This window comes from Papaver somniferum, chromosome 3, assembly GCF_003573695.1.
Source record: "Papaver somniferum cultivar HN1 chromosome 3, ASM357369v1, whole genome shotgun sequence".
Classification (NCBI taxonomy): domain Eukaryota; kingdom Viridiplantae; phylum Streptophyta; class Magnoliopsida; order Ranunculales; family Papaveraceae; genus Papaver; species Papaver somniferum.
Window position 1 is genome coordinate 111,515,868 of NC_039360.1, and position 17,697 is coordinate 111,533,564.

The 17,697-nt window shown below is 37.5% G+C and overlaps 1 protein-coding gene across 3 annotated transcripts; it reads left to right on the forward strand.

Moving 5' to 3' along the window:
- The first annotated feature begins 11,912 nt into the window (after nucleotides 1-11,912).
- LOC113357074 (lysophospholipid acyltransferase LPEAT1-like) lies at nucleotides 11,913-17,059 on the forward strand. Of its 3 annotated transcripts, XM_026600340.1 has the most exons (9): nucleotides 11,914-12,577; nucleotides 13,448-13,567; nucleotides 13,704-13,741; nucleotides 13,891-13,955; nucleotides 15,081-15,149; nucleotides 15,322-15,455; nucleotides 15,677-15,817; nucleotides 16,184-16,247; nucleotides 16,693-17,059. In XM_026600340.1, exons 1-9 carry the CDS (start codon nucleotides 12,065-12,067, stop codon nucleotides 16,716-16,718), a joined length of 1,170 nt encoding a protein of 389 aa, XP_026456125.1. In that variant the 5' UTR covers nucleotides 11,914-12,064; the 3' UTR covers nucleotides 16,719-17,059. The 3 variants fall into 3 exon arrangements, 2 of the variants coding, with proteins under 2 accessions (XP_026456125.1, XP_026456124.1); XM_026600339.1 differs by lacking the exon at nucleotides 16,693-17,059 and having other exon boundaries at nucleotides 11,915-12,577; nucleotides 16,184-16,553; XR_003363415.1 differs by lacking the exons at nucleotides 16,184-16,247; nucleotides 16,693-17,059 and having other exon boundaries at nucleotides 11,913-12,577; nucleotides 15,322-15,551; nucleotides 15,677-15,813.
- Nucleotides 17,060-17,697: the final 638 nt, after the last annotated feature.

Here is a 17,697-nt window from a genome sequence, read left to right on the forward strand (position 1 = left end):
CGAGAAATGCTGCGCTTAAGAAAGTAAGGGCTTACTTAAACTCACTCTAGTACTTCTATTTGATGTTTGCATGTCAAATTAGGTCAGAAAAATCGAAATTATGAATTGGCAGTTGCGACGCCGGTAAGGTATTATGTTATAGACCTTGCCGACTTTTCATAGTTGGGTATAACAACACCACCCAGTATTTCGCTTAGCAATCTGTATGGACTAACTCCGAAATACTTTGCTAGAGAATCAACTAGACAGTCATACTCAATCTAGATAAAAGTATCTCAAGGAGTTAATATCTCTCTCTTGATTTGATTTTTACTCAAGCTAAAAAAACAATAACGAGTCTTTATCAAATACAAGGAATACTTGGACGGTACCAAAGACCAATGTCCAAGGATCAATCAACATCAATCAACAACCAAAGGTTAGATTTCCAATTAATGATCACGAACTCACAAGCTGTATTATTTCAATTATATAAAATATAATACGGAAAAGAAATAACACAGACACTAGAAGTTTTGTTAACGAGGAAACCGCAAATGCAGAAAAACCCCGGGACCTAGTCCAGATTGAATACACACTGTATTAAGCCGCTATAAACACTAGCCTACTGCAAACTAACTTCAGACTGGACTATAGTTGAACCCCAACCAGTCTCCCACCGATCCAAGGTACAGTTGTACTCTTACGCCTCTGATCCCAGCAGGATACTGCGCACTTGATTCCCTTAGCTGATCTCACCCACAACCAAGAGTTGCTGCAACCCAAAATCACAGACTTGATAATAAACAGATCTGTCTCACACAGAAAAGTCTATAAAAGGATAAATCTGTCTCCCACAGATAAACCCTAGGTTTTGTTCAGTCTTTAGATATAAAATCAAGGTAACATGAACCAATTGATAATCCGATCTTTTATTCCCGAAGAAAAGCCTAGATTAATCAATCACCTCTATACAATCCTTCCTGACTACACAAGCAGATTGTCGAGGAATCACAAACAGTGAGACGAAGATGTTTGTGACTTCTTTATCTTGCCTATCGGAGAACTTTCACGATCTCAAGCCGATCAATCGATTGTACTCGTACGATAGAAGATGCAAGATCAGATCACACAACTACGATAAAGTAGTATCGGTCTGGCTTCACAATCCCAATGAAGTCTTTAAGTCGTTAACCTGATTTTAGAGAAGAAAATCAAAGGTTAATGGAGATCGACTCTAGCGGGCGCACTAGTAGCACACAGACGTGTGGGGATTAGTTTTGCACAGTGCTAGATGTCTCCTTTATATAGCCTTCAAATCAGGGTTTTGCCTTAGTTATAAAGCAATCCTTATTCACCGTTAGATGAAAACCTGATTTAGATTCAAGTTAATATTTCTCAACCGTTAGATCGAAAACTTAGCTTGTCACACACACTTGGGTAGATGTTTACTGGGTTCGTGAAAACCATGCCCAAACGTGTACGTGTATGTTGGTTTAACATAGTAACCCAAAAGATTAACCATATGAGCATTTCATATTAACCTTGTTCTTCTTCACCATAACTAGTTCAATTGACTCAAATGAACTAGTTACAGAGTTGTTCAATTATTATGAGATCTTGTGTAACTACACAAGACACAACTGAAACAAAGATGATTCGATTCGATTGAATCGGCTCATGAACATTATATCGTGCATAAAGCATTCCTTAGTAATTTAATGTTTCATGTTCAGAGCATCTTTAGATCATAACCTCTTAAGTTCACAAACAAGTTCGCGTACTTAAGTTAATCGGTTGAGTTTCCAAACTCAGCAGAAATTCTCGGAAAGAGAACTTCCGCCAGTTCGCGGACTTAGCACACAAACGAGTATTTGGAAACTCCAGCAGAAATTCTCGGTCGAGAACTTCCGACAGTTCGCGGACTTGGAAAGCCAATTCCACAATCCTCCCGATTTCTCTTGATCAGCAAAGTTCGAAAACTTCGGTTCAAGGAATACATGGTTATGTAATCTAAACTCTCATTTCAATCATTCAGACATTCTCAGAGGACGCTATGTAGCCGTTATTCACAGACCGATTCACGTCAGAGCAATTCTCAAAGTGATTGAACTTTTCATGACTTTCGTAACTAGGTGAAGATAAACTTGATTAAAGCGAAACGCTTTACCAACACACGATTTCGAGATAAAAGATAAGCAATGAATGCTCAGCTCGAAATGTCAAGTGTGTATGATCTAGTCTATATAGCATACGACTTTTGTCTCATAAGAAGTAGGAGATAGAAGAGATAGAATTTTGAGTGATAGATAAGTTCAAGTCTCCACATACCTTTTTATTGATGAAGTTCCACGGTTCCTTGTATAGATCTTCGTCGTTGTATGATGAATCGCCATGAAGTCCTTGAGATCAACTACACTTTTCTATCCTAGTCCGAGACTTAGCTATATAGGCTAGAAATCAAGACTTATAGTTTTGATCACTAACATTGACAAACATGCTTGAGATAGCAACGCATGAGAGGTTGACCGAGCTATGCTCTAACAATCTCCCCCTTTGTCAATTTTAGTGACAAAACTATTAATACATATGGAATACAAAAAAGATAAACTTTAGTGGCTCCTATTCCATAGTCTAATCTTCAACGTTCCTTGAAATCTTCGTCCTTCCAAGTACTCCAATGATCCCAAATGTTGTAAGTTTAGCACCATCGTTGTTGAAGATCCGTAGCTATAACAATGAGAGAAATCGAGATTCCCGATCATTATTATACAGTGTCATAATATTATTATATAACATCAAAGTCCAATTGTATCACGACTTTAACAATAATACTACGGTGATATGTATCACTCCCCCTTAGTCAATACTCCATCTCGATCATGGAAACCACTCCCCCTTACACAATGATCCGAAAACCATATGTATTTGTAGTGTGAACTACAATATTTCTCCCCCTTTTTGTCAATAAAATTGGCAAAGGTAAAAGAATGGGATCATAATGAAATTTCCACAAGAGACATTTCATGACCAAAAGAAAATAATACATACCAACTTAATTTAGATGCAATCTAATAGCCGAAGCTAACAACATTCATCAAGGAGTTTTAAGATACAAGATAACCCCTTAAAATTCCACAACCGCACTCCCCGCAAGATATTACCATTAAGCACAAGTTCAAAAGAACTCTCCCCCATTTGATGTCATTCTCGAGAGAACAATAAGAGCGACCTTAATTTCGAAAGAAAAGAAAGATTTTTTATTGGACACCAAAAACCATAGGAATGATTTTCTATATCCAAAGCTCAACCAAATTAATCACAAGTAAACCCATGATTAGTTCAATTGGAATACGCAACTAAATCAAATCGCAAAAGTGATCAATTTAATTGAAAGTGCTCAACATAAGTAAACTCACGGAGCTACGACTAAGTCAATCACACGGAGATGACTAACTTAACCGTTCAAATACTCAACATAAGGAAAACCTTACGGATATATGACTACATTAACCAAAGAACATGATAGTGTAGCCTTTCACATACTCAACACAAGAATTTGTGGAATATATGAAAACTCAACTAGATTAATTACAAGAGAACCTATAATTAATCTAATTGGAATACAAACAACCAAACTAATCACCGAAGTAATTAATTTAATTATTTTGGGCTCAACATAAGAGAACTTATGGAACCCCGACTAAGTTCATCATAGAATATGACAACCTTAATCGTACATGTACTCGACATAAGAAAGAAGACTTATGGAGTACTAACTAAATAACCAAACTAGTTGATTAATTTAGTTCCTAATGCTCGACATATAACATCTTATGGAAAAACCAACAAAGCCAAGGTAAATCGACTTAGTTGTGAGGTGCTCAACATAAGACACACAATGGAGCCTTCACGGTAAAACATAATAAAATGGATCAATGAAGACCAATACCAATTGAAAAAGCGGGGGTCTAACAACACCACCCAATATTTCGCTTAGCAATTTGTATGGACTAACTCCGAAATACTTTGCTAGAGAATCAACTAGACAGTCAGACTCAATCTAGATAAAAGTATCTCAAGGAGTTAATATCTCTCTCTTGATTTGATTTTTACTCAAGCTAAAAAAACAATAGCGAGTCTTTATCAAATACAAGGAATACTTGGACGGTACCAAAGACCAATGTCCAAGGATCAATCAATATCAATCAACAACCAAAGGTTGGATTTCATATTGATGATCACGAACGCACAACCTGTATTATTTCAATTATATAAAATATAATGCGGAAAATAAATAACACAGACACCAGAAGTTTTGTTAACGAGGAAACCGCAAATGCAGAAAAACCCCGGGACCTAGTCCAGATTGAATACACACTGTATTAAGCCGCTACAGACACTAGCCTACTGCAAACTAACTTCGGACTGGACTATAGTTGAACCCCAATCAATCTCCCACCGATCCAAGGTACAGTTGTACTCCTACGCCTCTGATCCCAGCAGGATACTGTGCACTTGATTCCCTTAGCTGATCTCACCCACAACCAAGAGTTGCTGCAACCCAAAATCACAGACTTGATAATAAACAGATCTGTCTCACACAGAAAAGTCTATAAAAGGATAAATCTGTCTCCCACAGATAAACCCTAGGTTTTGTTCCGTCTTTAGATATAAAATCAAGGTAACAAGAACCAATTGATAATCCGGTCTTATATTCCCGAAGAACAACCTAGATTAATCAATCACCTATCTACAATCCTTCCCGACTACACAAGTGGATTGTCGAGGATTCACAAACAGTGAGATGAAGATGTTTGTGACTTCTTTATATTGCCTATCGGAGAACTCTCACGATCTCAAGCCAATCAATCGATTGTACTCGTACGATAGAAGATGCAAGATCAGATTACACAACTACGATAAAGTAGTATCGGTCTGGCTTCACAATCCCAATGAAGTCTTTAAGTCGTTAACCTGATTTTAGAGAAGAAAATCAAAGGTTAATGGAGATCGACTCTAGCGGGCGCACTAGTAGCACACAGACGTGTGGGGATTAGTTTTGCACAATGCTAGATGTCTCCTTTATATAGCCTTAAAATCAGGGTTTTGCATAGTTACGAAGCAATCCTTATTCAGCGTTAGATGAAAACCTGATTAGATTCAAGCTAATATTTCTCAACCGTTAGATCGAAAACTTAGCTTGTCACACACACTTGGGTAGATGTTTACTGGGTTCGTGAAAACCATTCCCAAATGTGTACATGTATGTTGGTTTAACATAGTAACCCAAAAGGTTAACCATATGAGTATTTCATATTAACCTTGTTCTTCTTCACCATAACTAGTTCAATTGACTCAAATGAACTAGTTACAGAGTTGTTAAATTGCTATGAGATCTTATGTAACTACACAAGACACAATTGAAACAAAGATGATTCGATTCGATTGAATCGGCTCATGAACATTATAGCCACGGTTTGCATAAAGCATTCCTTAGTAATTTAATGTTTCATGTTCAGAGCACATCTTTAGATCATAACCTCTTAAGTTCACAAACAAGTTCGCGGACTTAAGTTAATCAGTTGAGTTTTCCAAATTCAGCAGAAATTCTCGGAAAGTGAACTTCCGCCAGTTCGCGGACTTAGCACACAAACGAGTATTTGGAAAATCCAGCAGAAATTCTCGGTCGAGAACTTCCGACAGTTCGCGGACTTGGCACGATTTCTCTTGATCAACAAAGTTCGAAAACTTCGGTTCAAGGAATACATGGTTATGTAATCTAAACTCTCATTTCAATCATTGAGACATTCTCAGATGACGCTATGTAGCCGTTATTCACAGACCGATTCACGTCAGAGCAATTCTCAAAGTGATTGAAACTTTTCATGACTTTCGTCACTAGGTGAAGATAAACTTGATCAAAGCGAAACGCTTTACCAACACACGATTTTGAGATAAAAGATAAGCAATGAATGCTCAGCTCGAAATGTCAAGTGTGTATGATCTAGTCTATATAGTATACGACTTTTGTCTCATAAGAAGTAGGAGATAGAAGAGATAGACTTTTGAGTGATAGATAAGTTCAAGTCTCCACATACCTTTTTGTTGATGAATTTCCACGGTTCCTTGTATAGATCTTCGTCGTTATATGATGAATCACCATGAAGTCCTTGAGCTCAACTACACTTTTATATCCTAGTCCGAGACTTAGCTATGTAGGCTAGAAATCAAGACTTATAGTTTTGATCACTAACATTGACAAACATGCTTGAGATAGAAACGCATGCGAGGTTTACCGAGCTATGCTCTAACAGTAACTGCTTCCACAGGGTCGGCAGGTTATTCAACCTGCAACCTTGCCGGCGGCAGTTTTTGTTTAATGAAGCCGGCATGTTATTATTTTTTACCCTGCCGGCATGTTATAACTTGTTTTGGAACCATTGGTTCCTGATGCCTTGAATTTTTTAAAACCGGAATGGTGTTTGTATACAACCATGGCGGTTGTTGGTTGGCCGACAATGTATGGGTAATGTACCTTGCCGACCTGTAATATGGAAAATCTTTGTATCTCATGTGTGGTATATTTTTTATAAGCCGACAGGCTATTTGATTGCTACCCTTCCGACTGCTTTTTAGACGGCATGTAATTTAGATATCGACCATTCCGGCCATTGTTCCGCCGGGTAGGTTATATATGTCGACCCCGCTGACCTGTAATTATTTTTTTGTTAATTGTTCTTGTTCAGGTTGGAAAAGGAAAAGAAGAAAGCTATGAACGATCTTAGTCCTCCTTCAAGACCTCCTCGTGTTGGTGATAAACTCTTGACTTTAACACATCGAGGGGCATACGTTGTGCCGGGAACGCTCAAGATCTGTATACCGAATGATTCTCAACCACCATCGGAACCCAGTGATTCAGACGATACTCCTGATGAAGACCAATCAATTTCATCTGGTAGAAGAGGTGATGATGATGATGTTGATGAAGAACTCCGGCTGCTGGAGGAGGTAACAAGATGGTGATGAAGAAATGCCTAATATTGTAGGAGGTAATGATGATGATGATGTTAATGGAGAAAAAGATAAGGATATGGAGGATGAATTTGTTGAAGAGGCAGAGGAAGAAGAAGAAGAAGGAGGAGGAGGAGAAGGAGAAGGTGATGGAGAACAAACTGAAGCTAATGTTGAACAAACCCAAGCTTCAACTGAAACCGGAAAGAAGAAGAGGGTGATCACTAAACCATCTAATTCCCACATGCCTGCCCCTCACTTTATGGTTACACTGAAAAAAGATGAGCATCCAAGGGGGACCCCAAGAGATGGTGGAGAAGTTCTTTTTGGATACAAAGACTCTTGGACATGTACGATCCATAATACTATCGTAAGTACTCTCAATCCGTCTTTGTTCTTTATTCAAGTGTATAACTATCTTAAATTTGCGTCAAGTGTTTGTATTTCTTTTCATTTTGTTTTTTTTTTTGGTATTTAGGATCACAGGCATGTCGTCCGTCCCTTGAGGCGCTAAGCTTCATGTTCAGTGACTAATACTTGGGATCTTGACAAAGAACGTGAGGAGGTGAAAGTGATTGTCAAGAAGTCCGGGTTGTGGCATGCGGTGGAGATTTCGAATATTGAGCATGATAAAGTTATCGTATCTGCATTCTGTGAGAGGTTCTACGGAGAGACTGATACAATGTTATTCCCATTCGGTGAGATGGCGATAACTCCCGATGATGCTCAACAAATTCTAGGCCTTGAGGTTGATGGAAAAGCAGTCAATGGGGAATTTAATAATAAGTTTGCTTTCAAGGATATTTACGCATTGAGCCAGAAATTGTTTGGTTGGAATCAGATTGAGATGGAGTCTTTTCTTGAGATGAAGGATGGTCGTCTAAGCAAGAAGTTTAATCTGAAGAAGTTGAGGGACAAATTATGGGAGACAAAGAAAATCTTTGATAAGGAAGGAAGGGTGAACCCGGTGCGAATCAATGCTATCGCGTCAGCTTATTTGCTATACGTCCTGGGCAAATGTATCTTCCCCGACAGTTCCGGAAGCTTGGTCGAGGCCAGTTACTTGCAACTATTGGATCCCGCAGATAAGATGCGTGAGTATTCTTGGGGTACTGCGGTGGTCGTCTTCTTGAACAATGAGTTGACAAAATGTTCTAGGGCACTCACTAAGCAAGTTAACGAAAACACATGTCTCTTCCAGGTAATAAAATTTTTATTGTCTAAATCATTTATATTTGCAAAATTCTCGTAAGATAAGATTCTTACTAAACTTTTTATTTGCATAGGTTTGGATATATGAGCACTTCCCTTCTTTGTTCAAAACCAACTCCTACGTCAAAGTGGATGTGAATGTGGCGGTTGATAAGTCAAGAGCACAAAAGTACAGTTTTAAGGGTACTCAGGATAAGAACATGCCGCAAAATCTTATTAAACTCTGAATCGCCATCGACAAATTGACTGCGGATGATATGTTATTTGATCCGTATCGAGATGCTAGAAATCAAGGTTTAATCCAACGGACAGATGAAGTTGCATTATACTATGGACCCTTGATGACTATGTATGATGGATATTCAATGTACGGTCCACATCAGGTAACGCGACAATTGGGTTACGTCCAAGAAGAACCTCATTTCGATGAAGAAAATCCATTCTTTACTGTGAACATGGCTGCATGCACCACGTCCCAAAAAACTATTAACGTCTCTTACGATCCAGCGCCAATTCAAAAACATTGGGACCACAGACGTGGCCGTAAAATCGATGTGAGTCTTTTGGACGAGGTGACCACCGGTTGTGAAGCCAGTGAGAAATACATGGCCAGGTACTTGGGTTGGGCTCATCCTACTGTGATTAGGGAAATGACTGCTGAAGAATTGGCTCGTAAGAGGAGGATGGCATCGGAAGACCCAGCAATAAGTCTTATGTTCTTTGTAAGTATTTTAGAGTTGCTCTTACTATTTTAAGATTACATTATCGAATCATTCTCTTAATTGTTTGTTGTTTAATTGAAAATAGAAGGACCAATTGAAGACCTTTGTGAAGGTATTGTGTTGCACGAAAGACATAGGAGAGCCTTTTTCGATTGAAGAGCAAAGCAAGCACATTGACTATGCTTGCAATGTTGACAATGAGGATGCCCATGAATTATTCAAGCAACTTGAGGCTCAAGTAAAGATGGAAGAAAAATCTAGGAGGGAAGCACAAGCCAAGCTGAATGCTGACAAAAAGAGGGCTCGTAGCGGTCGTGGTGGTGAAGGTAGCAGCAGTGGTAGTGTTCCTAAACGGGGCCGGGGTCGTGGTGAATGAATGCCTTCTCCTGATGCCTAAAATCATTAAAGGTCGGCATAGTAACAAAATTCATACCCTGCCGGCCAAATCCTGGTCGGCATGCTAATGAGCCAATACAGTTCCGGCGGATACACATAAGAAACTGGTCTCCTGATGCCTAAAATCATCAGGTCAGCATGGTAACAAATTTCAGACCCTGCCGGCCTTTCTTAGTCGGCATATTGGGGAAATAAAACAGTGTCGGCGGATTTAAATTTCAAATTTTTTGCAAGTACAATTGCATTGATTGACTTGTACTTATATACTATAACGGTCAAATTTGGGTTCCATCCTATAAATACACTACTTATCTCCACAAAACAATACACAACTATTTGCATATACTATCCAAAGCTCATATCATCATACACTCCATCTAACTCACCCAATAGCTCTCTACACATAATAATGGCTTCATTTGATTCTAATGAAGATTTGACAATCACCAAAGCTTGGTATGCGGAAAAACGACTTAGACGTCAATCCTCCGAAAGGGTGGATTCCACAACCTTTTAGGCAAGGGTGCACAACGAATTTAGCCAAGAGTGTGGGAATCCTAATGCAAGAAGTGTTCAACAAGTGCACGATAGGCACCTTGTCATCGAAAACTGATACTTGCTTTTTTAGCTCTCCAACCTCAGATTTTTAACACTCTCCCCTTCACCTTGTCCATTGCGCAATTTGTGAGTAATTTTGTGATTTTTTTTACGTAACCCATGTTGTTTTATCTTCCAATGAAACGCCACTAACAAATGTAAGTTTGTTTTTGTAGAACGAAGTCGTGAAAGCGTGCTACTTGGAGGAAAAGGGGGAAGCATTCGCGTTCAATGCAAGCTATCACTTCTTGGCCGAAAGAATCCCGGAGGATAACCCGGACTACTTGGATGTTGTATCGTCTTCGTCGGAGGAAGATTGATGGCTTTAGAAGTTTTTGTATAGTTTTTGTGGGTATACCTTTACGTAATCCCTCACGAGACTATAACTCATCCACTAAGGTCGCCTAGGGGTTCAAAGGCTTGATGCACATGCTAAGTGCATTCGTTTTTCCGTCGACAAGGATTAGGTTTTATGTTTCAATAAATGTAGTAACCAAAATTGAATGAATAAAGTGAATTGCATCTATTAGAATTCAATCTTTTTTGGGGGATAACCAAAGTCGGCAAGGTTATAATATTACAACCATGCCGGCTAAACGCTGGCCGGCAGGGTAAGAAAGTTAATAAATGCCGACAACAAGGATGCCGACAAGGTAATAAATCAATACCATGCCGACTACCTGCGCATTTATAACAGTCTCTTGTGTGTCAAAAATATTACAGCTAGCATCTTCTTCATTCGTATAACCTGCCGGCCATATAAAACCGGCACCTTCTTCAACCGTATACCTTGCCGGCATAGAGTGGTCGGCACGATCTTCATTAGTCGACCCTGCCGACCTTTCATACTTTTAGAACTGAAAGTGTTGATTCTTCTTTGATTTTGAGTATGATTTCATACCACAGATTTGCAATCACCTTTAAAAGTGTTTCGGTTGTGAGCATCATTTTCGTTGCAAGAGATATTCTCAAAAAAAAAAAAAATTCTCATCAAAAATCATCCCACAAAAGTTCAATCAAAAACAAAATTTCATAACTTCAATTCCTAAGTTTTAATCTATTCAATCAATCTAAACTCAATTAATTAACCTAATCAGAATTTTTAGTGTTAATTAAACAAGGACATATTAGCCATTTAGAAAATATAAGGTTAAGGGTGGCTTGGTTTTACTTCAAAATAACCAGATTTTGTCTTATTGGATATACCCCAACCAAGCCTAGCTTGATTGGGGGCCATCAGAATTGATTGGGGGCATGCACTAGAGGACAAAAAGGTCACCATAATCTAATTTGGGTCATCCCTTATAAAAATATTTTTTAAATGGCTAAAATGCCCCTAAATGATTAGAGTTAAAATTTAATTAATTAGTGATAATCTTACTTAATTAGAGTTTAATTTTTTTTTCCAGATTTTTTGTCTGCAATTTTTAGTCTAACTTTTTTTTTTATGCCCAGATAGTATGAAATCGTCAAGGTATTAAAAAATTTCATTGACGACCATCAACAGTCGTTAATGCTTAGACTGTTTAAATGACGACTCTAAACTGTCGAAGATTCATTAATGGCGGAAATGTACATTTGGGTTGTCATAAAAATGATCAATTCCCTGACGACCCTTTGGATGGGTCGTTACTGTTTTGGTTACGCATTTGACGACTTAAACAGTCGTTAATGTTTTAGAAATGTCGTTATAGACTGTTGTTAATCTCTAAAAAGAGTCGTTAGTGTATGACAATTTAGAGTCGTTATTGTTTTGATCATGATGTATATGCCGATCGTAAACTGTCGTTAATGTCGGTGAAGGGTCGTTAATGAGAATCGTTATTTGGAAAAAAAAATATTAATCAAGGATAAAATAGTATATTCATCTTCCCGTTTTTACACCTTTGAAAAATTTGGGGGAACCAAAATTCCATGGCCCCCAATTAAGCTAGGTAATCAAGCCGGGGCGGAAAAGAGAAAAAAGAAAAAGAAACAGATTCTGAATTTTGTAATAAAAAGCTCGAACGTCACAGATCTCATCTAAGATTCTCTTTTTCTTCTTCAAGTAAGAATACTTGATAAACTAGTTTCTTCTTGTCATGGTCCAAACAGACCAAAATTAGGGATTTCTAAAATTCTCGAGTGCCTTTTTTTTTCCCAAGATGGAAGCAGAACTAAAGGATATCACCAACCTGAATAAAAGTCAAAATAGCCAAAGGGAAGAAGGGAAAGAAAAAGATAATCAACCATTACTACAAAAATCAGAGGCTGGTGATTCTGATAATAATATTTCATATACTGAGAAAGATATACAAGAACTTGAGAAGAAATTTGCAGCTTATGTACGTAATGATGTATATGGAACTATGGGTTTAGGCGAAATATCATTGAAAGAGAAAATCTTACTTGGACTAGCTATGATTACATTATTACCGATTCGATTAATCGTTACGGTTGCGATTCTGACTTTTTATTATTTAGTTTGTCGATTATGTACTCTTTTCTCTGCTCCTAATAGAGAAGAGGGAGAAGATGGACAAGAAGATTATGCTCATTTAATTGGGTGGAGAAGGAATGTTATTGTTGCTTTTGGGAGATTTTGTTCAAGGGCTATCCTGTTTGCTAATGGATTTTATTGGATCACTGAAACTTATGTCGAGAAATTGGCGAACGAGGTATAATTTGTTTTGCTTTTTATTTAAGCTTATTACTGTTATTTTTTGAGATTAGGGTTTACTTCTATCATCCCAAGTAGAGCGAGTAATTCTATGGAAAGGTCACTGCTAGGACTGGAACTACTAACTTAAAATTAACTACTAGAGTCATCCCCATGTCCAACTGGGCTGTTCCCAGCTATTGTTAGATGAAATGTCTTAGTAAATCATGAAACACTAGTGAATCTACTAGAAAGTGATCAATAACATTTAAACCAAATGTATAATAGCAGGACTTCTGAAATCCCCCCTAACAACAATGAGCTCTTGTAGCCTTCTCGTATGATAATATAACCAAACAAATCAGGGAAAACCTTCAAATCTACTCTCAAGGAAGTGATGCTTAAAGAGCAAAAATTGTTAATTGCGGCTATGTTGAGATCAACATGATGCTAACTTTGACTGCCTATGTGGAGAAACAGACCATCTAGTTTGGATTTTCATATTCAACTGGTTTTAATAATTTGTTGGTTTTGACCCATTTTTATGCTGCTCTAGAGAATTATTGAATACCAAGTTTTAATAATTATTGAATCATTGAACTGTGGGTTAGAAGTAAACTGTATGTCTGGTACTTGATTCTTTGCAATCACTTTTGATGCAAGTGTACTTAACAGTTCATGAAACATGGACTATAATGCTTTTATCAGTGTTTAGGCAATGAAAATAATGTGGTGTTTCAATCATTTGATTGTTGCCCCGCTGGAAGGACTAGTTTTTCAATATGCACTAGAAGCAGGTGTGCTAAATAGCACTCCTTATATTTATATCAGTCATTCACGGTTTTAATGATAAATATTCTCTGATTTTCTCTTCCTCCATTTCTATTAGGATCAAAAGAAAGGGCCATCAGAAGAATCTGAAAGACCCGGAGCAATCATATCTAACCACGTATCTTACTTGGACATTTTGTATCACATGTCTTCATCCTTCCCTAGCTTTGTTGCAAAGGTGGGTTTGCAAGTAGAAATTGTTTATTGTTTGAGTCAGGTGTAGAAACTTGTTTGAGTTACTTTTCCCACTTCCACTTTGTTCTGTTTTGGGACTGACATGTTTATGCACTTCTTTCCTTTTCCTCTTGCTGAAGAGATCAGTAGCTAAACTCCCTCTTGTCGGCCTCATAAGGTTTGTTCACATTTACAGAACAGTTGGGAGATTTTAATGTTCACACGCTAGTACTATCTTGCTACTGGATTTCCTTCTCAGTTACATTGATTATTAGTTTTTAAACTTTGTGGACAACCCTTATGTGTTTTAATGCGTATGTACAACAGCAAGTGCCTTGGCTGTGTTTATGTTCAGCGGGAGTCAAAATCTGCCGAATTTAAGGGTGTAGCTGGTACGTTTCTTTTTAACATATTTTTTGCCTTTTGAATTGTTGTTTGGTGTAGATTATGACAGGTGATATTAAATTTTAATGATCTGCAATTCGTAAAACTTAATAGTTGACGGAGGAGCAACCTCTCCAAAGTGGATGTGCAGTTAAATTTTAAAGGAAAATGGCAAGGTGTCACCTCACATTGCTAAAACAAAATTGCTAGAAGAATCAAGTCAATAAACATTATGGTATATAGAGTTTCTAGAATAAACAAAAATCTCTTTAACTCCGAAGGGCGTTCATAGACATCTGAGAGTCCTTAAGATCATTCTCCAGTTAAACCCTAGATTCTAGATACACATTTATTGATGTACTAGTGTGAAGACTGAAGTGAAGATTAAAAAAGTGATAAAGGATGTTACTGTAGCCTGCGAATGACAAATTAAGCGAGCATTGTATTATCAAGGCAGTGAGTATGTTTGACAGAGACTAAATTGATAACTTGTTAATCTTCTATAACATACAGAATAATGTATAATATATTGACCTATTCTTTTGCTTTAGCAGAGCGAGGCGACGCCTCATCTTGCCAACTGAAACTGTCTCTATGAACACTGTGATTGAATATTAGTCATAATCACAAAGAAGGAAGAGCGTTTTTTGTAATTAAACTTTAAAGCACTTATATCATCTTTTTCTTTAGCTTGACTGTTGTTAAAAGGTTTCAAATATATATAATATTTTTTTGAATTCCAAAGCAGGATAGTACAGGTTTTCTGCGATATAAGAAAATATACTCCTGTATATCTAATTTTTTATTGTAACCCTATTAGAATGTTTCAAAAAGATAGTAGGAGTGCAATCCAAAGAAATTAGAATGTTTAGGCAAGTAAATACTTCTCTTTCCTGTAGCTTGAAGTATTTGTTTCACCAAATGTGATTAAAATCCACATAAAAGAAGAACTTTTTAGTGCCTATGCACTTCAACATCTTGTTTCTTTAGCATGAAGCCGTGAACTATCAAAAAGTCTCTTTTTTCTTGTTTTCTTTCATAGAGGGTCTGAAAAAAACATTTCTTCTGTTGATTATACGGATGCTATACTGATGAATTGTAATTTCAAACTTAACTATTGTCGTTGCTCGTAGGGGTTGTGACGGATAGAATCGTAGAAGCCCATCAGAATGAACATGCTCCACTGATGCTGCTTTTTCCAGGTTATCACTCCCTTAACTTAGTCATTGGTTGATGTGTTCCAAGAATCCCCTGTTTAGGATGCCTACACTATCACTTGGTATAGCTACTGTCATTTCTATAATTGAGGGTTTGCTAATGTTAGTGCCTGAATAAACTTTACCTTTGGCGTGACTGTTCTTTTGTTGATGACAGAGGGCACGACCACAAATGGTGATTTTCTCCTTCCATTCAAGACAGGTGCATTTATAGCTAAAGCGCCAGTGCTTCCAGTAATTTTAAGATATCCATACCAAAGATTTAGTCCAGCATGGGATACCATATCTGGGGTGAGTACCACCTGGAAGGGGCTTTGATAAGCAAATCTTTACTTGCGCGCATCACTTTTAAGAGCATATGGGTTTTGTACTCCTGACATTCCTGGAGTAAGACTGTTAACGCATACTTTCCTATTGTCACCTGGTCTTGAATTATTAGTTCATTCTTTGAAAACAGCACACTGTTTTTCTGTTTCATTTCCGTCATGTTCCAAGTTTATGCTTGTCTGCAGGTTCGCCATATTGTTTTGCTCCTCTGTCAGTTTGTCAATCACATTGAAGTGGTTCGCTTGCCTGTATATCATCCTTCAGAGCAAGAAAAGGAGGATCCAAAACTTTACGCTAGTAATGTTCGAAAGTTACTGGCTACCGAGGTGTGTGATTTCTCTCGTCATGTTTATTTACTCATTAGAGGGAGATTCTTTGTGAAACATTCAGCGCCCCTTGAACCGGAGTATCTGGATTCTCATCTTCTTGTGCTGATGCAAAACCCGAACCTTAGTGGTTTTCTTTCAATTGAAATATACTAATATTAAACTGGGTCATATTCATACCCACTGTGATGTGGGTATCTTAGATCGTGCCAGATCTTTGTGAAACTAACAAGTTCCTGTTTGATGCACTAATTTCCAAGTTACACCTCACAATAGAAAGCACTATCACTCGTAACTCAGAAAATTAGTATGTGTTGTTTCCTATGACTTGATCTTATACCAAATCTACTTTTTGCTTGCTTTCAGGGTAAATTAACCCTCGCAGATATTGGGTTGGCTGAGAAGCGAGTTTATCATGCTGCGCTCAATGGTAATAATAACAAACCTAGTGTTTTACATCATAAAGATGATTGATAGATAAATGGCCTTGCTCCCAAGTCATTTAAACTTCAAACTGGGTTTGCTTGGTTATATGCGTTTTAGGAACCAACTTTGTAGAGTTTGACAGTGTATCTGTTAACCCCATGAACTCCAAGAGACACGGGTTGTTACTATTGGGGTTGTATATTCTGATAGTTTTACTGACCCTTGATTCCTTCGTCTATAAAAGAAGGTGATTAGTAGTTTCTAGACTTTTTCTTTGCATGTTTTTATTGAATAAACACTTGACTCAAAATCGATTTTCACGTTTAGTTACATATCATGAATGGGGAGAATAATCTACTCTGCAGTCTACCTCCACACCCAAAAGACCCCGTAGGAAAGAAAATCGTCATCTCTGTAAACACTGAAGAATCTGTATTCATGTCGTGCAGGTTTTCTTCGTCAAAGCCAGATTTGAACCCCTGTAAATCTGTTTGATCACGTCACTCAGAGTTCAAAAGGAAAATTTTGTTAGGAAAAGCAATCCTTGTTTCCGTGGATAATGAGCACATTTTGTCTTCTAGGCTTTTTAGAATGCCTAGCTCACGTAGTTGGTAATGGCATTAGTGTTGATACAACTCAACGGAATCATAACTTAATGGCTTAGCCTGTTTGCCAAACCAAAAAATTAAAGAATGGGAAGAAAAAATAGAAGAAAAGGTTGTGCATCTTTGTTTCTTTCTATCTTTCTATATTCATGTGTCAGCATTTTTGTTGCAATAGTAAATAACACCCTTTTTTTTTCCCCTGCAAATTTCCTTAGTTTATAAAATATGGGATGGAGTCGACAGGCTGCCTTTTTGAACGCCTTAAAACGTGGATACAATCTTTTCTTTTAGTAAGATTTTACAACTGATACTATGCAACTTTCAATGAGATCAGAAACTACCAATTGGTTTATGTACCCACAAAGTTGATGTAAGCTAGCGGAGTTCTTGTGCCGACTCTGCTTGAACCGTGTCATTCATTTGCTGCGCGGGACGGCAAGATAAGCAAGCAGGCCATGCCCCGTTGGATTTTGTTATCTACGGTTGGATTAAATGCAGTCCATCTTTCCTTGAAAACTACAGCTGTCAAACTCTAGATATTAAAAATAGTTACCTTATTTTACAAAATAAAATAAAACTAATCCTCAGCATCTTAATTGTTTTAAGAAATATCATCCAAAAATCAATGGTTTCTCATCCAAAAATCAATGGTTTCTTCCCTGAAAGAAACTATTCCTCCTCCGTTCACAGTGGTTGAAGATCATGATGATTGAAGCTAGATTTTCTGCCTCTTTGATTTATGACCATAAAATCTGGGCTTATCTACATTAATTTGTGATTATGCAAAACAAAAGAAGAAAACAAATTAGGAAAAATTTGGCAAAATTTGATTATGGGGTCCTGCTGTGA